We start from the raw sequence: 24,135 nt of genomic DNA, 5'->3' as shown, positions 1-24,135 counted from the left end.
TTTTATCATCCCATAGGCGTTGATGACCAGAGGGTTTTACGCCTTTAAGCAACAATCAACAACAACAAATCCCTTAGAAGGGATCACAAATTAACTTATCCACCAGTTCACCTTTAAACTGAAACATCAATTGATGACAGACAATAGTATGAAATTATCTTAAAAACTGTGTATTTTATTCCTGTTCAAAGTTGGTGATGGGCCTGTCAAACCCAAATTTCCCGTTTACGTAAGTTTTTTTTTTCAAAATGTCCGGTTCATTTAAAAAAATTTAATTTTATCAGACAGGTAAGACATTAAAATAATACACGGTATTTTAGACAGTGATAGATAAATGAATATATACTCGGTCTATAAGATAAATATGATTTGTCTAGTAATGATGAAGTTGAAGATGCATCATCTAAACTAGAAAGCTTAGGAACAGGACCGTCCGTTACTCAGGTGGTTAGGCGCAGGTCTACTAATCTGAGATCTGCGGGTGGAACCGGTTCGCCCCGGCCTGGGGCATTGATTTTTTCATTAAGTGGCGGTCACAAAAAATGATGACATTAACATGCCTGGTGCCACAAAACTGGCTAATAGCGAGCCTTCAAATAAAACACTACAAAAACTTCTTCCACCTCCAAAATACAAAAAAAATCATTGATGAGACAATAAATAAAAATATTGCAAGACATGCTTTCAATATATTGTAAATATTGTAGTGAAATTTCTATTTATGTTTTTGTTATATTTATAAATTATCTGGCATTGAAAATTATTTAAAAAATATTGCATTGGGAAATGTAAAATTTATTATGAATTTATGTGAAATGTAATTATGGATGGAAAAATTGTGAGGTGAGGTGTTTCTCAAATAAGTGATTAAAAAAAAATTATGATATTTAAAAATCTTATTCACGTCCTTAAACCGATACAGAGTATGTTTTATATCCATTGGCAGAAAACATATCAAATTACAAGGATTTAACAGCAAATGGTGACCATTAATTCTCATCACCATTAAAAGCTACGATAGACCCTAAAGATTATAATAAATTAATATGTATTTAACTAATCAACACCTTTTTTTATTACATCAATAAAAAAATATTTAGAAAAAACTGACACCTTTCTTGACACAAGATTAAACGATACTAACTTACGGGGATCATATTTTACTAGTGATTTTAGCTTAGGAAATTTCTCGATCCAGTGCAGTAGATCGATAGTAACAAACCATATTTTAATATAAACCAGACAAAATATACAATATTATCCAGAGAAGGTAAATCTCGACATTTAAGATTAAAACAACTTCGTTCAGAGGGATTCATGTAAATATTAGATTTTTCATTATACTTCTGGATGGGGAAAACACAATGTGAACCGACATATACATTAGAGAGCGTCTAAAGTGTATTAATGGTTTGTGATTTTAACAAGGACTAGGTGTGGCCTCAATAACTCTATATTGAAAGTCAATTAAAGCGATGGTTTATCACCGAAAATGTGTCTTTATTGTTGGTAGGAAAAACCTAGAGAAACTAATGAGAATTGTTTTAAAAAATGGAATAATTAGAATTTAAGGAACTAATAATTAATAATCTATCAGAAAAATTTATCAAATATTAATATTAATTTTTTACTTCTGTAACACTAAATTAATTTCGCTTTCAATCTTTTTTATCACATTATCATTCTACATTTTGTAAAAGTTCAAATATAAAACTGGGAAAATACGTTGGAAATAAATTAATTTGGCCTAAAAGATTTAGCAAAGTGTGGAAGGCCCCAAAGAATAATAACAGGTCGCTTAGAAGGTAGGGATAAAGAATTGCCAAGGGAGAGAAATGACTCAATTTCCTCCGTGTCAAGAAGACAGAATTGGTACGGACTCTAATCCGAGGGCTATGCCCGGGAGAAGAGTTATGATTTGTTGATTGGCCGATTCAAGCGGCCTCCAGTCCACGTCCCTGGAGGAATTATTAAAAAAAAAAATTAAGATCTAAGATGGAATATAAAAAGTCGCTAACAATCCGTTGGGGATTCCATCTCCCAACCCACCGTCCATTACGGTGGCCCGGAGCTGTGCAAACACGGGGACGAAACGTCAGGGGTTGTTACCAAACAAGTCCCCTCTCCTCTTTACCTCCCTCTAATTGCTTTCCCTAAATGGATCCGGTTTCTCGGACCAGAAAAATTGAATCAGCCCTCCTGAGTACCTGTTTAGCCTGGAGGCCTTCTGCACATTGTCTTCGAGGATATTGTGCTACCGAGTGATGTGCGCTTAATGTCTTTCCCAGCAAATGCAATTGGACCTATTTTACATCCTATACTACATTGAAGGAAATATAACAATCATCTAAACTTTTTTTTTTCTTTTAGTCCAATTTGCCTAAAGATTTACATTTACCCGAAAGAAGAAAATACATTGAAAAAACCATTTTGCCGTTGATATGAACATCGAGACTCCTCTACGTCCTCCTTATATGCCTAATTAAGGATCCTTATTGCATAAATTATTAGTTATTTGCTTAAACTAATTGCGAGTAAACAGAAGGAATTCAATTTCCAGAAACTATTTCGAAAATTATTAATTGGTTCAATTCACGATCAAAGATAATTTAACTAACACTAATGTACAACCTTGATTTACCCATTATTTTGTTTCTAATCCACTATTTACGTATTTATATACTTATTCATCTGTTTATTTATAGTTAATTTAATATTCCAAATAATTAACTTGTTTCAATTTGTACATTTTTAGATTCAGCATGAATGACCCTAGTGATTGAAACAATTTAATTTTTAAAAAAAATATATTTATTCCCAAAATAAATATTAGAATTTGAAAAATGCTATATTAAATCCCGATAAATGTTGTTTATTTAGACGTAGAGGAAACAAAGATAATAAAAAATATTAGCCATGAAAACATTTAAAATTTCCCTATCTACCTCACTAATATTGCGCAGGGCATCAACCACATATTCCATGTTTGCATGAATTTCATAAGCGCTGGTATCGGTGCTAAATTTAATGGCACCACAACAGCAACCTGACAACGTGACAAGCACCAATGCGAACCCAAAGTGACTTAAATAAAAGGATCTTAATTTTACTACTAATGTACTTTGCAATTTGTTATATATCTCCGTCATTTAGTTAGAAAAGTCTAATGCACAAAATATTGATATTGCAGAGTATTTTTTTAAAACAGCTCTTATGCCTTCAATGTACCAAATTGAATAAAAACTGGCAATAGTTATGAAACAAACTACATTTAAAAATAAGTTTACTTAGGTTAATACAATTGTAGTGTCCTTAAAGAACTGATAATATGAAAAAAATGTTATGACTAGACAGGGAAACAGTTTAAGAAACTGTGAAGCTCTTCAAAATTAATAAATTGATACCCGAAACTCCAAGCCATCCACCATACCACATAACAGTACCGCTGTCCAAAAGGACATTTGGGGAACTGCCTATGTATCATGTTATAACCTAATTATTATTTATTAAATAAATCAAAAATTTGTATCCTTTTTTGTCTCAACACTCTTTATTTTTCCAAGTCCAACGCGCCGGCCATTTTAGCAATCCTCAAGGACATCTAAATATTTAACAGCTTATATTATATATATTCATTTTTAACACTTATAACAACCACATTATTCACCAATAATATAACATACCTTCAATTATAATTTCTTCCTCACATTAATTTAAAAGTTACTTTTGCCAGGCTATTCTGCCCAGGTCATTTCCTTATTTTAAGTTAAAAGCCTATTTAAAAGGTCAATTATTAGAGAGTCATATTTATCATTAATAAGCTTACTAAGCTTAAGTTTAGTTACCTATTTTTAAAAATTTTAAATCATATAATTAATATTTAATTATTCTTATATAAGATTATCCACAACAATTTCACTACCATATAACAAACCATTTATAATCTCCCACTCACACAGGTCAGCCTTGTTTTAAAATTAATTTATTTTATTTTAAATTGCATTTTTGTCTCAATTTGGTATTTATTCTAATTCTCAAAATTCCATATTGCATTTAATTGTAAATAGTAACAATTTCTCCATTTTTTTTTATTTTATAAATTAATTTTGCTTAAAATCTCTGCATAAATTTTGTTTTAAAATTAACTGTGTAATTGATGTTTTCTGATATATAAATTGACTCAAGTATTTATTATTATTATATATAGATTGTAGTTGTAGGATTTAAAAAGTATTGTCTAATTAGATTTGAATAAGTATGCTGTGTAGCAAGCTAGCAACCCAATATAGTTGGGTATAGCAACTTTGTTGTTTTTGAATAAAGTTTTTCTTTCCCATAATTTAATTTAATTATATATGTATACAAATTTTGTAATATATTTTCTTATTCTTTTAATTCTTATGTTTTTTTCACTAAGCAACATTAATATAAATATTAATACAAAGACCTTTGTTATGTTTATGATATATGTATGTTATATTTTTTAATATTACAGACAGCGAACACCCCATCTATCTATATATAGGATGGGAAGGACAAGAATGCTGGGAACAGAGGGTATAAGAACTGCCCTAACCCTGAGCCCAATTCTCGTTGCCTCTACAATTCATTGTTTATTCGCCTCGCCTTCCCTCCCAATCTATCATTCACATCGTTTCTCTTGTCTCCGTTCGACGGAATTTATGGCAAACTTTGGATTTCTCTCCCTCCTATTACCGATTCCTTTCAGCGTTTGTGTACTTTATCAAGCGTGAGACGAAATATTTTCGAAGCTGAGCAAGCAATTAATAAATTCCGAGCAATTTTGTTTAATGTTACAGAAAGAAATTATTAATGTTTCTTGATTTAATGGATGATTATTATTCATATGGACACTTAACGTATTATTCGTATAAATAATAAGTATTTGATGCATTTGAGTTGTTTTTTATCAAATATAAATTAGTATGAATTAAAGCATAAATAGTTGATCTGAAATGAAGGATGATTCTGTAACAAGGAGAACTCCATTTTGGCCATTCTTCATTTAGATCGACTTCCTGTTATATAGAAAATTGTTCTTTGTAATAGTGCTAAAAGTGAGTATAATCAATCTTCATTTGAATTGATGGTGCAACAAGGTATAGACCACGATACACCACATTTATTGATCCGACATGAGTGAAACAAAGTAACTTAGAGTATTTCGACAATATTAAAAAAAAAAAAAGTGTGGAAATTAAGAGTCATAAATGTTTGGAAGAAGAGAGTACTGATATCGTCAAATTTCAAACATATAAAAGACCACACATAATTGTGCAGGAAGTACGTGTAAAGAAAAGTATTTGATAATTCAGTAGAAAATATCATATAACAGAGAATGTATTATTACGGAATGAGTAGTAAAACTATTGATACATGATTGAATGAACTTTAAATCTTTACTTTAAATCAGATACTTCATGAACAGAAAGCGAGTTCAACGTTATGACAAAATAAAAAGATCCTTGTGGACTAACTAGCAAGGATGCAACGGAAAGTACGATACTGTCTTTTCTTTTAAATAGTTATTAGTGATTTTTACACACATGGAAATGTCAGAAATACTGGAAAAAATGGTTGATATCGAATTTTTGATGACTGAAAAAGATAGGGAAATTAATAGAAAATATTTTGCATATGAATATACTTTTCTCCCTATCAAATGAGGAGTTTGTAAAAGTAGGTGATAAAGACAAATTGTGTTTTTTTAAAAATTTTATCACAGATATTAATTTATGTAAATAGTTATATGTAGATTGACATTTTATTTTTTTTTTACAATGACCCGTAAACTAACTTTGCTATTTCATCTTAAGAAACGATGAAGTTTGATTAAAATAATTCTAACCCCTTCTTTACTTATAAACTTTTAATTAATTAATTAAAAATAATTTTATACCTAATTTGATATGTTATTTGATCCAAGATAAATAATCTTAACCCTAAAATTATTCTAAATTAATAAAATATGAGTTCAAATTTTCTTTTCTTTGTGAACCTCTTTTCATACCTCATTTTTAAAATATCTAATTTTTTTCAGCTATGAAATTGACATAATCAAAATTACTTTGATCACTTTTTTTTTTTCTCAGATACTTTTTAATTTTTTTTTTAACGGTATTAGTTGTGAACTATCAGCATCTTAGGTTCCAAATTCTAAATTTGTAACTTAATATGCCCAATGCAGTACTGATCAAACAAGGATAATTTAACTTTATCTAGTAAGGCCGAAATATACCACTCCTCAACTGAACAATTCCAATGGGTGGCCCCAGATAACGGCTGACGTGCTGAGTTGCCAAGAGATCTTTGGAGTAGATATCTCGACCTCTGAGGTAAGGGACTGCATAGTCAGCACTGCGGTTTGGTCCGTCTGTCATCGGCTTACTGAGCGAGGTGTTCTGCCAGTCATAGCTGGACTGTCTCTGAATTTCATCAGGTCTTAAATTCATTACAGAATGGAGAAAATTTCTTTAAACGGAGGCGTACATTATTTTCTTTGTTAATAAAAAAAATATCCTCATTACGATGTAAATGAAAGTAATTAATAAATTTCTAAATTAAAAAATATTTTTTAAAAAAACTTATACTCTTTGTTAAATAAGTTGATCACAATTCTAAACGAAATAAATTGTAAAGAATTTTTTCTATGAATGTAATTCAAACATGGCGATTAATCGAAGGTCATCAACATGTATTATTGTTAATTTACTAATATGATAATATAAAAAAAAATGGAACTATATCATTCCCAGATTATCAATTTGGCACTGGTGCCCTACTAGCATAGAGTTAAAAAAAAAAGGGAATCTGACTAAGATTTGTCAACTCATTTTTAATTACAGAGATGTAAATTCCGCTTTAATGGGCCCAAAAAACCGGGAAAGCCAAAATCATTTTGTTTAAAAATCGCTTTGATCAAGTATCTTGTATCAAACACTCCTGTATGATAGGTTCATTAGCAAAACAAAAGAAAACATTAGTTTTAAACTATTATTCTTTAGCTTCCCTTTTTAGTACTTCCAAATCCATTCTTCCCTATTTCTAGCTAGGTCCTTCCCCTTCGCCCTATAGCGTCGTTCAATGTAGTCGAGATATGACATCCTAGGGAGGCTCCTAGGCCTTCTGCCATCTGGAACATATTCCATAGTCTGGAGGATCTCTGTGGTCGTCCATACTGATAACATGGATTTAACTGACGAGTTTCCAGGAGCTCTTTCAGTAGGTTTATCTGCAGTTCCTGGCGAATCCTTTCATTGCGAACACGGTCCTTCGGAAGTATGGGTAGATATACCGTCTTGAAGATGTGTAGATTGACATCTTTGCCTACTTCTCTCATCCCTACCACAGTGTTAAATAGCTGGTAGCAAACTGCTTTATCTTGTTAATCCTGTTAGATATTTCAGCATCTACCTTCCCAGATCCATCTATCACTGCATCCAGGTATGTGAAGTCTGTTACTACTTCCAATTCTTCTCAATTACATATATGTGGATATATTCTTTCTTTCTTCCAACTTGCAGGACCTTACTTTTGTTGGGGTTTACAAGCATCCCTTTTCTTTGGAACTCTTTATAATCTTAATTCCATAACTGCCAGTTGCAACTTTTACACTGAGTCCGTAATCCAGACCACGTCGTCTGCGTAGATGAGAAGCTACGTCCCAGGAATGTACTTACAAATGGATGCCACTACATCTATGAACAACAAGAACAATAAAGGGCTTAGGCTGTCTCATTAAAACTATTCAACGTATTTAAAAGCTTACAAAAGTACGTTCCAAAATCTTCTGATAAACATAGATTACCTGAAAAATAAGGAAACATAACTTTCGTTTCTAAACTAGTGTCTAATTTACCAAAAAATTAAAAAATTGTTGCAATAAAAATTACTTGTTTTCAGACCATTTCTAGTTCGTTTTATGGTAATTCTCACATCTAAGAAACATCGGTATTCTCATAAAAGGTGTTCTGCTTAAAGTGATTGCAGTATAAGAATTCATGTTAAACTAGAATGTAACGAGTACAAAATAAATAGATCTTTTTTAAGCATAAAAAGATAAACAGATAGAATTCTATCTTCCTATTACTAAAAGCTGATTCAATAACTATTTTAAAGCACTTTAGATAAATCTTCATACGCCTCTGCGTTCATGTTTATTTTCATGAAAGGTGCCATTGTTAATAGGTAACATAAATGTAAAGTGGTATTGTTGATGGAGCTATACTCTTCAATTGTTTTTGCAATGTAGCAATTTCTATCCCCCATTTACATTTTGCCTGCTAATTGTACAGCAATACGATCTATTAAAAGAATAAATTTGAATATTTTAAAATACTACTACTTAATATGAATATTAAATAAAATTTTTAAATTAGTTTTTGAGAAATATTATCTAGGCTTTGTCTGTTTAGTGTTATCTATCATAGAGAATAGTAAAGTTACTCCTACGCCAGCTCTCACCAAAGTTAGAAAAGCTCCTTCAGCAATTAAAAAAAGTCGCAATTACTTTTTCGAGCCAATTTATGAGAATATTGTCGGTTTGGAGGAAGACTTTCACAACTCAAAATAATTGATTTTTATGTTTTCATAAAACGACTGGAATTTGGATTTGGGTCTATATTTTAAAAGAGTAACAAGTTGTTAATTCTAATGCCTGCTAGGTGTTGCAGTAAGAATTAACAAATTGTAACTCTCTTCCACATAAAAACTTAGACGAACTGTCGTGATTTTAACATGAAAATGAATTATTTTAAATTGTGACTGTGTTCTTCCAACCCGACGATATTACAATTAGAATTTTAGAACTAAAAACAAAAAAAATTTTTTTTCGGCCAAGACTCGCATTAGAGTCCTAATCATGGTTGGGGGTCAAAGTTTTTCCCACCACACAATGAAAAAAGTCAACATCCCGGGCCGAATTCGAACCGGCACCACCAATAGACATCATATTGGTAAGACTGTGTTTTAAGCACTGACCTACAGGCGGCCCAACAACAAAAATGTTGATCTATATCAGAAAAATGTCATAGTTATCTAAGACTAAACCATTAAGACATCAGTGCTTAAGTTCAAGAATATATGTGATGATGAGGTTTCAAACCTTAGTTGATTTGACATGTAGTGCCTTAATAGGATTATGTACTCAGCATACTGAGAAAACTAATGAACATAGCTAATTATTAAATACAAATTAATTATATAAATATTATTAATTTAGCACTAGGACTTTTGACAAGAAGGTGTAGAAATATTGTGAGAATCAAAGGGAATGGGAAAACCAGCTACCTATGTTAGGAAAATCCCATAACAACCGGACAGAAGGTGAAGGTTGAAACAGTATATCTGAACTGTGCTGGAAAAAACGCCTGAGGGTTTATCAGGTACCAGAGTCAATAAGGTATATACTGAGCCCATAAGGAAACTTCCTCCGGGAAGTGGAGCTGTACAAAAAAATAATATGAGAAGCTAAGGGGAGAAAAGGGAGCGTCTAAGATGGAATAGCTGAAGGAACAGAGTCTAGTAAAGACAGACATGGGAAACATCCTTTAAGGATAAAGGAAGTACTAGATCATACGTTTGAGGAAGAATATTCAGAGAGAGATTCTGGAAAAACCTCTGGGGACCAAATACTCTTATATTCGGGTGTTTGCTTTAAAATTACTTGTTTGACGTCATAAATCCAAGATGTGAAATTTTGTCATTACATTAAGAATAACTCCTTCCAGAATGTTCAACCAACAAATATCAAAATTTTTCTGTAGTGCTTGAAAGAATGTAAATTTCGGTTTTTATAATTTTGTTCATATCTTCTAGCGTTTGAGAGTTCCGGCTTGGAGGTTTTTGGAACACCGGGCTCTCTAATTAGCGTTTACATGTAATTTCGAATATAATAACCTCTCTCAATAATGTTTTTGTAGTTCGAAGTAGCCCAAACCTTAAATTTAATAACCTTTTGGGTTTAAAAAATCTTTTTTCAAGATTAATCAACACCACTGTCACTTTTCATTCATTAGGACTAACAACATATTAAGAATGAAGAACAGTTTAAGAAATTAGTATCGTTAATTCGTGTATAGCTTTAAAAAATATTTGATTAATTTATTTAAAAATTGATTCCATTGATGACTGTTTAATATATTATGATAATATATTAATATATAACGAACCAATAACCCTAGATAACGAGTTTATGTTAAAAAAATTCCGGTAAAACGCTGTATTGTTCTAGAATTTACATAAATCCGGGGAATTTGTGGACATAAATCAAGCTTTTGAAAAAAATTTACGCAAGGAAGTTTAAGCACTAGCCATTACCGCCGTGAACCACATAAATCTATCATTCAATCATCCCCACGTAATATTTTCTATTTAAATTTATTATATTTTATTTTCAATTTTTTATCTGATATTTTCAGTAATATAAAAAAGTATGGAAAATTAAATTAGGAGTATATGCTAGATCATGGATCTATATTTATCTAACTGACTGTCCTAAAATTCTAAAAGAAATAAACACAATGCCACTGTAATTTGAACCATATTCCAATCACGTAAAATCGTATCCAATTTGGCCACACTTTAATTTAAATTCCTAAATTGCGCAAGGAAGTTTAAGCACTAGCCATTACCGTCGTGAACCACATAAATCTATCATTCAATCATCCCCATGTAATATTTTCTATTTAAATTTATTATATTTTATTTTCAATTTTTTATCTGATATTTTCAGTAATATAAAAAAGTATGGAAAATTAAATTAGGAGTATATGCTAGATCATGGATCTATATTTATCTAACTGACTGTCCTAAAATTCTAAAAGAAATAAACACAATGCCACTGTAATTTGAACCATATTCCAATCTCGTAAAATCGTATCCAATTTGGCCACACTTTAATTTAAATTCCTAAATTGCGCAATGCCAAATATAAACTAAATTTCTTCTGTGAGGAAAATTATACCGATGCCACATTTAGGAAGAATAAACGATCCTTTATTATTATTATTTTAAGGCAAGCGATAAACGATCCTTAAGTTGTGTGTGGCTTAAAGAAGAAAAACCTGGAGAATCCTGAAAATAAACAAATTATGTTCTTGAAATAAATATTTTCATTTCATCATAAATCGATCAGCAAAGAAGCAAGTTTTTTCTATCAACCCTTTCCTAATAAGGAAGATCCTAAAATATGGCAAGATTGTTTTAATATCCTGCGATGTTCTAAAAGAAATTTTAAACCTGTTAAAAGTTTCATACCTTTTTTTATTTCTTAGGATCAAATCTCTAGCGAGATTAAGCTATGTTTTAAAAAAAGTTTATTCATATTAAAATTACCCTCATAAATAAGCTAATTCTTATTAAGATATAAATAATATATTCATTTTTCTTAACTGTTAACTCCACCTGTAATTCCCCTGTTGGTGTAAATAAACTTATATATTTTTTTACCCTCAGATCCTTCTTTTTTTCGCCAATTCATTAAATTTTAAATTTAAGTTTGTTTATTTAAAAAGTAGAATATATAGTTGTTAATAAGTGATGCCAATTGTAATTTTTCAGCTTAAAACGATTTCTTGTTTTACTTAATATCATTAGAGACATTGTAAAATTAAGAAATAATTATTTTTCGACCAGAATTAATTTTAAATACTACTAGGGTTACGAGAATTTACCAACTCTTATGCTATTCTATTTTTATTTACTTTATTCCAACGGTGCAGAATAATGATTGTCTAAACCTCACAAGAACGTTAACTCGTTTTAAATATTATCTCATCATGTTTCATAAATATAAAGGAACCGAAAAAAGTGTTTTGATGAAGTACACGGAAAAATATCCCGGAATATATTTCACCTGATTCCAGGCTTTTTTTTTTTTTTTTCAAGGCGTGTTATTTTCTCTGCCCTTCCCAACTCCCCCCCTCGTGAAATATTCATAAACATAGGGCTCGCTCTCATCAATTTTTATATCTGCTTTATATTCTTTGGATCCTTGCTTTAATGGGATAGAATGCCGACTTGTATTGTTTTCAATCACTTCTTGTATTTGTTATCTTAGGAAATGAAGTTCTCCCAGTGGGGTTTGGTAGTACGCCATTGCTTGGTATACTATTGTATAAGAATATACGAACAATTAAATATATTACATGTTAGTACGGAATGATTTTTTAATTAATGAATTTATACCTTTTGATTAACCTCGCCACCTTAAATTAGAACTTAATTTAGTATACCTGACAATAAGCGCTGTTCGGTATTACCGAGGATAATTCTCATATCTATAATAACATTAAGTCACAAAGCTTCTCCAAAATAACAATTCATATTATTTCTAACACTCGTTGTTTTTTTTTTTTTGTTTTTTTTTGCTTTGTTTCTTTCATTTCATTTATTTTTTTTAATTTTATTAATTTCTTATATTATTTGTTTTTTAAGCGGGTTGATGGCTTATCTTTTTATCCGTTAAAAACTAACTCACAAAGTGACTTATGTGAGATTTTTAACGTAAATCTTATCATTGTCATACCGATTCTGCTATTAATTTTTGATGCTTGTAATTAATTTTTTATACAGGCTATGATATGTGGTATGTTTTACTTCACATCGCTAGTGTGTAGCTGGACAAACTTAACGAAGAAGCTTCGAGGTGGAGTTTGAGCAGAAGGGAAATCGCACTCTCTCAAAAAAATCTAGCAGTTGTATTGTTAAACAGGATTTTGTATTTTTGTTCAATATTTTAATTTATTTTATAATCTGTCAATCGCTTGTACTAATTTATAGGTTGAATGTTATTTCAAATCAATTTAAAAAAATAGCTAAAATTTATAATTTCTTTTTCATGTATTCACTAAAATTATTCATTTATTATGCACCGTTAGCAATTTTAGCAATTTTAGCAATTTATTATTGCTATTATCATATTTATATTTATTATCATCAAGCGTTCCATATTTATGTCTTCCTCTGGTAGCTCAGTTGGTAGAGCAGTGGACTGTAGAGGAATAATGGTTTATTCTTTTAATTTTCATTGAAATTAAATATAACCTCTAAAAATTGTAGGTCTCACGAGAACGTTTACAGACAAGAAAGTTTAGTTAAAAATTTAAATAAACAAATTTGTAGGTCAATGTTTTCCTATTGCATATTAATTTTTTTTTAAAAAGTTTAAATGATAATATTTTTAACTTGTGCCTGTGCACTAATAGGTCATTTCTAAACTGTCAAGCTAAACTTAATAACTTTAATATTAAGTAAGAAAATATTTATATCAAATACATTTTCAATTTCAGTGTAATTTAAAGAAAATTGACGGGGTTGGGATATTAAGGTAATATAACGAGATTTAAAATTACTTAGTTTAATTTCCTTTATTTTTTTTCAAACAATGTTATTGCTAGAAGTAATTTTAGAGCAAAAAGGCCTGAGAAATGTTTTTATAATGGTCAGTCCTTTGGAAACTCATTATATGCATGGAATATTTCGTTTTATTTTATTATAGTTTATATCATAATATTATAAGAATATTTCGTATTATTTTATTATAGTTACATCATCTACAATAAACGTCCAAGTATTAGTCTCCAAGTTTACTAGTCTCTAACCGATCCTGTAGAAATAATTCCTTTGCCCTTTTAGACAGGAGAAAATCTATAAATAGAAAAGAGAGATGGCTAAGGCAACAAGTTTGGGAGAGAAAGAGAAGATTTTGCTTGAAAAGTACTCCATTATTTTAACACGCCTAATGCTAGAACAAAGGAATCTCCTATCAGTGGTGCAACTTCCATACATGTAGTGTGGCTAATATTTCACCCACAGTAGCTGATTTATTGTTGACTACGCAATCTAAATCCGATTCAAAATTTTTTTGTCTTGATTGTGTGTTAAATACAACATTTTAGAAGTCAGTGCGTGTGTGTTTTTTTTATTTTGGTCCCCAGAAAAATGTGGAATATACTTACTCATCAGATTAACTTATGCTTTAAAATTCATTAGAACATATTTAAATTCATAATAATACGTGAAAATTTATCATTAATTAATAAAACACTACTTCATAGCATAACGCCACGGTAAATAAGTCGTATTGCTGTCACTGCATTGTTTTAGCTACATGTTTTGACTCGTCTCGTTTCACTCTCGTGTATGTCGCGTAAGTATACCACTTGAAGCATTTATTTAAAACGCTGATTCAAATTTTCACAACTTATTTATGAGAAAAGTCCTTTTCATCTATCACAGCCATCAAAATACGGTAGCAATCTTAGTTTGAAATAAATGTAGTTCTCCGTTTTGCAGTAACATTAGATCCAAATATCCATAATCTTATTTCGTGTAAGTAGGAGCAACCATCACATTATGCTAAAAAATTGATATACTTAAACCATTTTTTAGTTGTTTTGTTTTTACAGTTTTTGGTTATTTTATTGTTGTTTATTAATTAAGCTTTGATAATTTTATTACCATTAATAGTTTCATTTTATTAAGTAGGTACATTTTATGTGTTTTTATATCACATTTTTTTTTTATAAATATATTTAGCTGTTTAAAAATCCTATTAGTGGTTTGCGGGATTTGAATTATGGATTTTCTAGTCCGTGAAGTCAAAACATTTGGGGACCGTTGCTTAAGGATATCCACTTTATAGAGGTAAGGTGTGCCCTAGGAGGTTCACAAGAATGCAGAGTTGATCAAGCACTGGTATAACAGAATGAATAATTATTTAAGACTCCTGGACTCGAACAGATTCCCGTTTGTTAAGCCCAGTCCCTTACTCACTAAGTTACTCCATTCCATGCAGGTCTATAGGCTTTGCTAGAAAAAAAATCATTAGGTGTAATAATAATTATTAAAACTTATAAGGTCTCGAAATTTAGTTTTTAAACTAAAAAGTAATTTATCATGTATTAAGTTTGTACTAAATATTAAAGTACAGAACTGAAAGAAAAAAATAGAATAATAGCGGAAAAGAAATAATAACCTATAAAGTTTAAAATATAGAATAATTCAAATATTACATTCGATAATATGATTTCAATTATGAAAAATTAAAAAAAAAAAAATAGAGCACTAAAGTGAATCTGATAGAACAGACATTTTAAATAATTTAATTATTCAAGTTGATTCCCTCTATCCCGAGATAGAAGAGTCTCTTTCTGTAGTAGCCTTTGTTCAAGAGCCTCATCTAATCTGGTCTCTAATTTAATGAAAGGACTTGTTGTGTTGCAAAAGACGGTTCTTCCTTTCATCTTAGAAGGCACTGAATCCTACGCCAAATGGAATGACAATGGAAGAGAATGTAAGCCATTATATGGTACAATGGCGGCACCTGGAATAATAACATGTAATTAACAAATAATGGAATTTAATTAGTCAAATATAAAATTTATAACTTTTAGTTTCATTTTCACATGTTGTCGTTTGGTCAAGCCATTTTCCCAACAAAGTTAGTTGTATGTGTAAAATGAGCGGAGAAACTGAATTGTTAGAATAAGAATCTATATACGATATTAAGTAAATGAGACAATATTGATCCTTGTGGCACTCCTGCCAAAACTGCTTGAACAGAAAAAAGTTAAAAAGAATGAGATAGTATGGTCTTAAGTCACAAAACTAAAGGCTGAAACTGCTTTTCCTGATTCTTTGTTTAAATCTCCAAAACTGTAATTCGGATCGAAAACAAATCGCTTGCATATCTTCCTAAGCCCGCGGCCTTCACAGATTTAAGATTTATCTAAAAGCACATAGCTATATCATTAAAATTCCAATCAACATTATAATACAGAAGCTTCTTTGTACTTTAATAACTTGACTATACCAACAGGAACTACAAAGTTTTGTATCTTATCAGATTGATAAGAGATGAGGCTACAGCTGATATTCGACACCAATTCAAAGTGCGAACTAAGATTTTATATTTGATAAACATTTAATTAACAATTTATTTATAAATTTAAAAAAGAATGAATTTTTCAGCCAGTTCCTTAGGTGGAGAAAAGATAATGGTTCACTGAATATAGCTTTGAGGTCATCGAATCCAATCGTATTGAACGAGTTGGAAGGGGTTAAGTACCTTTGTAGGGTTGGCACCATCAAAACCACATTGTTAGCGAAGACCCACATCGTCACCATTGCTTAGGTTTAACAGGCTCTTACTTGTTTCATGTTATTGGGCCGCTTTTCAAACTTTGTGCGAAGCCTGTGAAATGCGCTTTACGATTTTCTCAGTTGATAGTTATTTACTTCACCTTTCATTGTACGCTTCTGACGTTTTTGTATGTAACAGTTCATTGTTATATGTATTTTTCTTAAAATACGATCATTGCTATGTTTTTATCTCATCACTTATTTTTTGTTCAATATATTGTTTATTAGGATATTACTTTTATATTTAATTTATTAATGTTCATATTTATTAATTAGTGTTATAAGTGTGGGAATGTAGAAAGAAATCTCTTTCATTTTTCGTCGTCAATGTCAGAAGATAATTTTGGTTTTGTTATCTTAACTTGATGATCTCGCACTTGTAGAACTTCTGGTCCTTACCAGTAAAAAACTCAACCAAGTGCGATTTGTAGTCATTGTTTTCTGAAATTTCTACTATTTTAAAAAAAAAAAATTGTAAATTTTGAAATAAATTATAATCTGATGGTGCAATGTCCAGGGCTATATGAGAAATCCGATGTGATTTTCCAACCAAGCTCCAAAAATTTCTTATGTGACACTAATGATGTGTGAGGCCTCGCATTGTCGTAGAGGAACAAGATTTCTTTGCAATTTTCAGCGCTTTGATTGCTTCCTCTAATTTAATAAGTTGTTGGCAGTAAATAACTGAGTTGATCGATCGGTTGTTTGGAAATAACTCAAAACCATTTTATTAGTAATGGTGTTAGGTCCTTGGGCCAACCTTGAAGTTGCCGCAGCTTGCAAACCAAGTTGAGAATATCAAGATTAATAGTATATGGTGATTGAGAATCGAACCAAAATCGTTCTGAACCGGGGGTTCTGGGACCTACGCCTCACCCCGCAAGGCTGCCAGGTCCCTACGACAGATTTGTAACCCAACCAAATCGACAAGGCTTGGAACATGATTTTTTTTTATTAGCATTATTGTATACAATCCATATTTCAAAGCCAGTTTGATATTGGTATTTAACTAAATTAAACGAAATTTATTTCCAGACACACCTAAAGTTATCGACCATCAAAACACAAAATTAAAAAAAATATATATATATAACATTTAAAACAGATTAAATTAAATATGTAATGCTATGGTCAAGGGTGCAGGAATTTGTAAGGAAGTACTGCAAGAAGATAATTTGGTCTAAATGACACTCGACCGCCAGATTTTTGTCCAATTATGGGTATCCACTTAATGAGGCTCGGTGGGTCGGAAGGCTCAAGGCCCCACAGGGTTGACTCACGATTATACTGATATAAAAGAAATAATTATCTGCCGCAGCCAGATTCATACTCAAATCATTGGAGCTTGTAGCACAGTGCTTTACATTCTTCCCGACCATACACCAGACTGTATTATAGTAGTTTAATACCGAGGTAACAATGGCATGTTAGTTATAAAATATCATATTTTACTTACGTTCATTAAATTAGGTGTTAATTTAACTAATGGTCCTATAAAAAAAATATAGATCCAATTATTCAAATAATACTAAGTATGCAAATAATAATAAATACAGGGAATCAATAATAGAATCCCATTCAATATATTTCGAATGTATTGAATAAGCGTTCCGATATTGTGCCGTAAACTAACCGACAGTATGATTATGCAACAGTCTGATCAGCGTGATGGTCTTTGAAGATTTGATAGCAGCTTGAGATTGTCATGAGACTTTATAGCTGCAACAGACCTGCCTGATCACCTCTTCCGCGGTTATGACACCACAATATGGCAGATGGCTCTGCTGCGCCACATTGCGTACAATTCGTCCTAACCACAATTCCATAACTACTAAACTTTAATACTTATGTTTATTTAAGCTCTATCCTTTAGTTTATGTTTATAATACGTATATTATTATAGTTTCTGAGGATTTCCAGGAGTTAGGGAGTAATTTTAAGAGCTAGTAGCTTTGTTTGGGTACGATGTTTGCGTTGGATTTTTTTATTTTTTATTGATGAGTAATAAACTACTACAATTATTAGTGTTTTAAATATTCATTCATACAAAATATAGCGTAAAAGAACTAAAGAAAAAAAATGTAAATTATTTCAAAAATAAAAAAAATATATAAAATAAAATAAAAGAAATAAAAAACTTTATAAAATTTATGCACCTTGTATAAATATAGTATAAAAAAATTAATAAAATAAAATATTGACTTACAAGAAAAATATAATTAAATTTAATTAACAATAAAATAAATACATAGTCACATCTATAGACAATATTTACATTGAGCTATGGGAACTCTGAGCAAGGTTTTATCCCTTCATGAGGAAGACAGATCAGTGTTCTTAGAGATCCCAGGACTTTTTGATTTTGATGACTTTTTTTTATTTTTAGTTAATTAGAATTCTATTTATTACTTCAAAATTTAATAAATAATAATAGAATTTCTTACATGATATTGCTTAGGTTGTTAGAATCCGAATAATAAATGGAATTGCAGAGTAAGGTATGGATAAATCGACAGAGCCTGTTACACTTTTAGGACTACTTAATTTTTTTGAGAAATAATTAAAATCAAACTATAAATAGTTTTTCAAATAAAATTTTAAATAAGCAAGATAATATAATTTTAGTGGAATATTTATTTATTCAGTTATAAATTATTTAATATTGTTATAGGTCATATCCTACATATTATTTTAATGGTTTACATGTCTAGAAGTTTAAAGAAAATAATAATTAATAGCTAAAATTTGTCATTTTCAGCCATTAATTATTATATTATTTTATTATAAAATTCTAATAAACTATTTACATTTCAATAATTTGATTCAAATTATTGCTTAAAAAAGTAGTGAAAAACATATGTAAGTTTTTTTATAAGTTGCTAAGTATATATAAATTGAAGAAATACAGATACAACAAAACATGTATTATAGTAGAAATTTGGAAGTATAATCAATAATAGTTTTTACACGACAGACCTGGTTACCTTAAACCTCTGTGTTTTAGAGGTAGTTTATGACAATAAAATTTAGCTATTTCAATTGAAAGTTGCTCTTATTATCAATATTATTATAACGTATCTATACGTTAACGTTACATCATGTATTACGTCATGATATCTAAGTTTTGTGAAGGAAATAGATATTAGGAAATGGATATGGAGCGGTTCAGTACACCAACATAATAACGGATTTTCGGAAAATTTAAGTACATGATAATATGATTATAATCCAAACTGTTAATAATTTTAATATTACCTTGCCTACGAAGGGCAGTCCTGGCTTGTAGCGACGACGCATCTCTTTGGAGAATCCAAGTTCAACGTAGTGTTCCTCTGCTATAGGAAGAGCTGGGAGTGCCGGATCTTTGGATCCTCTGGTCAGCGAAACGTTGAGCTCTTCGGAAAACACTGAGGTACCAACCAGAACTTCCAAGTTCCAGGTTCCTGTTCTAGCTTCTTCGCTTAAGGTCATCTGGAAGCTCTTGACTCCTGGAGGAAATAACAGTTCTAGAATAGATCTATGACATAAATTTCTATCGGTATGAAACTCGTACTTTTCTATAAAATATTATATTCTATAAATATTCTACAAAAATCTATTAAAATCGTAATATTCTCGAATATTTATTTAAAATAGTAATGAAGACGTAAGATAGTTTTCAGCGACGTTGATTTTGATAAAAAAGAAAGGTTTTTAAAAATGTTGTATGAACAAATTTAGAAGTATATCTGGCTATTAATCGCAATTCATAAGTTGTTGATTGCTAATTCGATTATATTTTATACATTTTGTTGATGTTAACTACTTGTTACCTACAATCACTGTTTTTTTTTTCTTGCTTAAGTGTAAATTTCTTTGAAATGTTTCTCCATATGTTTTATCCATTAACGTAGTATATACATTAAAAAAAAAAAATTACGTACTTATTGTTTCTTATTTGTTAAGACGTTATTTTTATATAAATTAGCGTTTGATTTGTTTAATATATAATTTTTAATCTAATTTCTTTCTTAGTTTAGATGTTCTTGTAGAAACATTAGTTATACGGTATTAGGATATATTTGTAGTTTTTTACTTTTTTTTTTCTGAACCCTCTAAAACAGAAATAAAAAGTGAATTAGTAAGTGCATTACTGTGAAAAAAGAAAAGTAATTCGTGTTGTGTCTTACCTTTTACTACCTTTGGTATTTTAAGGTTACCTGTTATATGGAGTTTTTTTTTTCTGCAGTAAAAAAAAAATAAAAGTAAAATTTTGATTTAAAAAACCCATACTGTTAGGCAGTAAAAAACTATACAATTCAGTTTTTTAAATCAAAATTTTACTTTTTTTTTACTGCAGAAAAATCCGGACCGTTATGAGGTTAAATAAAATCATAATATTATTTCTGTATGTAAGTATTATGGTACCATTACCCAATGCTTCTTATTACGCCAAGAATAAAATTATTCAAAATGACCTTAGTATACTATATACTGCAGGCTTTTCCCTAATGCCTACCCTTCAAAACTAAAGTCCTATCTATTCAAGACTTCCTAATCTAGCCCCCATCCTTCCCCCCAATCGGTTCCCGATAATCTCCTGGAATATGTTAACCGATAATGGCTTCTTACATAGAACCGCTGAATCAATAATTTCTGATCAAATATTGTATTTAACATATTGTATTAATTATATGTTTATTTGGGGAGAAAAATTACTCTTTACTTAAATTAAGGAAGGAAACAGAATAAGGTATGCCTACATATTATGTCTTGGACTTACTTAGAGAATATATCTACTAGTTCAAAAATAAATAATTTATTTTATAGAAGCAATAAATGAAACGAAATTACGTTTTTATCTTAATAACTGCAGGCATGTTTCGGTCTAACCGCGCCTAAAAATACTGTCCGGAACAACAGTTAGATTGTGCGCGTACTGTATAAACAAACGCCGCATCCAAATAATTGTGCAGTTGATCAAACTAATGCAGTTATATACTGTTGTATTAAATATTAATTTATATTTTAGAATCATTTTTATTATTATACCTAAATTTAATGGACGTTTATCATTAGTGAATAATAATAAATTTTACAGTGGTTTTAATACTAAATTATTTTCTGATCTTTGTGTGTAATGGAAAGAATTTAAGTTAACTATTTAAATTTATTTTCTATGTGAACAGTACGTATTCTAATATTAGCAATAAATATTTATATATAAAAAAAAACTGGGATAGAGAGCACACATTTTGTACATAAAATAAATAAATTTGTCGGTGCATTTTATGGTGTGATCAATAATATTTCACCGCGATGACACAGGTCTGCAACTGAATTTGTGATTTAATGATTTTTCCCACCTTCGTGTTTATTTATGTGTTAAAACCGAAAATGGACTCCGTTTTCTTCCATCAGGTACAGATTTTTAGCTACTGATAAGATATGGAAGGCAGTTTTGTTCAACGAAAATCTTAAATTGCTCCTACGGTACTCAAGTGATCAATTTAAAATGTATATAGCTTTAAGATAAAAAAGGATACGTTAAAGTATAAAAAAAGACACAAATCGTATTCAAATCGGCTTGAATTTTAAATATGAGAAAATATATGCCTTTAAATATTTTTGAATGATTTTTTTGCCTACTTATCTAGGAAATTTATACTTTAATGTTGACTTCAGAATGAGAAAAACGTACACATAAAGTATGTAGAAAAAAAAAGAGATACAAAGAAATTCACTGTTTGACAAATTAAAAATTTCAACATTTATTTATTGTTGGAAATTTTTATATAAGCCTCCTGTAAGCTTCCTTATTCCGAATAAAATATACAGATCTTTAATAATGTTCAGATTATCCAATTTAGAAATTTCAAACAGGGAAAAAAATAGCTTACTTACTACAAAATATTATTATATTAAAAAATAATATGTTTTTGTAATTAAAAAAATACTCATAGGTCTGAATCATATTTCATAATGGGTTTCCTTATTCCATTAACCATAGAAAATGATTTAATTAGTTCAGAGAAGAGGTTATAAAATATATATAGAGAATTTACCAAAAACCTCTAAAAATGATAAAGTTTATAAAAACTAAGACCAACATAAGTGGTAGACATTCGTGAGATCGTTGCTTGTAGGTTTTTATTTTATGTTATAATAAATATAGTTAAACAACCTTTTAAATTTTTTCTGTAAAATCCTAGCAAAATCATAACAAAAAATCAATTAAAATTTAGAGATTATTTCACCTAAACAAAAGAAAAATAAATTATAGTTTATTTTTTTATTAAAAATAGTCACTTTTTTTTAAAGAGATTATAAATCGGGTCTATGAAGCGAATCTGAAAAATATTATTAGATTATAGCTATAATTTTCATATTATAAAAGTATTATATCTTTCATACTTGAGAAATAAATTACTCAAATATTCTCAATTAGGTTACTCATATCAGCCAGTTTTTGTCTTCAAAGCCCATAAAAGTTGGAATCCCAAGGTAAATTAAACATCTGCCAAATGAAATGAGTTTTTTCCCCCTGGTTGGACAAATACTGGAGTTAATCTATTTTTTATTTTAGCTCGTTCTTTCTCTTAGTTACATATGTTTCTCTTTCTTTCTTCTCCGGATTAATTATGTTTGTCACCCTTTCTTTTTTCTCTTTTCTTTCCCCATAGTGACTCTACAGTGCTGTTGAATAATTAAAATCCTTTATCCTGCTCACAAGAACATCTGTCATAAATAACAAGGGGCTAGTTAGATTGCAAAGGTCTTCCACAAATGTAAATTTATTCTATATTGTGTAGCAAGTTTATATTTATCTTTGTTTGTTATTATTCGTTAACTGTTTCCCCTAACTACATGTTTTTTGCATTTATATTTCTTCAATTAAATTAATACTGTAGTTAAATTTAATTGAAAGGATTGGGGCAATATTATGTACAATGCACAGTTATTGTTTTATTTATTTCATATTCGGTAATAATATATATGAACATGTAGGAATTATGGTTTTAAACAAGCGAACATAATGAATTGCTTTAAATAGAACCAAATGACTATTTTTGCACAAAATTTAAATTTGTTGTGTTGTCTCATACTCTTGTCCCAAGCCATTCAGTTCATTTCATTGTATATTAAAATATGTTTAAAAACAGATCACAAATTGTCAGAACAACTAAATAATATTAATTCTAACAAATTCATTACTAGTAATAGTTAGTAGTTGTACCATCAGAAAGTTATATGTTTTTGGAGTAGCAGTTTTTAGATTTCATTCTTTCTTGTTTTGTTTTTTCGTAAGTTTGTGTTTGAAACGAGAATTTTTTTGAAAATATAAACAAAAAACTCTTAACTCTCTGATCATTAAGAGTAATTTAGATCTTTGTTTTTTATTTTGTACACAATCCTCAGAAGAACTAACGTCAATACACCCAAAAATATCCTTCTTCTTTATTTCCCTTTGAATACATTTAACATTTCTTGGCGGTGATTTATTTGCTTCACGTTGTGACTGCTATTCTTAATGTGGCATTAAGGGTAAAATCATGTATGCATGATCGACAACTATCCGGAATGTAACTTCAAAGAAAAGGAAGATACCGTTGGGACTTCTTGGGAACCTATCACAAGTATTGTGAAATTAGAATAAAATATTTTAGGCAGAGGGCCTGCTCTCCAGAAAAATTATTCACTTTATTAAAAGGCTCTAATTGGAGAGCGCTTAGCAACTATGTACGACACCAGAAAGAGCTCAGTTTACGTTCACAGGTTAGAATGTGGTGAAGCTATTTTATTTTTTTGTATTTCTTGTAACATATAAATCATATTTTTGTTTTATATTACTGAATAATTGAATTTTTTAAACATTTACCTTATTATTTTATTTTATCTTTGTTATATATGTGTTATAATAAAAATTGTACTCAGGCTTTCAGAGACTGGTATTTTTTCCATCCTATATTTTTAATTGTTTGAATTGATAAT

The 24,135-nt window shown here is 29.8% G+C and overlaps 1 protein-coding gene across 1 annotated transcript in view; it reads right to left on the bottom strand.

Annotated features, from left to right (window-relative positions):
• Window positions 1-24,135, bottom strand: part of LOC106689017 (C3 and PZP-like alpha-2-macroglobulin domain-containing protein 8) — a gene marked incomplete at its 5' end in the record, with an annotated part of 143,321 nt that overhangs the window by 86,471 nt on the left and 32,715 nt on the right. Inside the window, 1 exon segment of the mRNA XM_014433756.2 lies at window positions 19,420-19,652. Within this exon segment, the coding sequence (XP_014289242.1) occupies window positions 19,420-19,652 (233 nt within the window).

The sequence above is a fragment of the Halyomorpha halys genome, unplaced genomic scaffold, assembly GCF_000696795.3.
Source record: "Halyomorpha halys isolate HHAL.00 unplaced genomic scaffold, Hhal_1.1 Scaffold1259.1, whole genome shotgun sequence".
NCBI classification, from domain to species: domain Eukaryota; kingdom Metazoa; phylum Arthropoda; class Insecta; order Hemiptera; family Pentatomidae; genus Halyomorpha; species Halyomorpha halys.
This window is presented reverse-complemented; position numbering and strand designations above follow the sequence as displayed.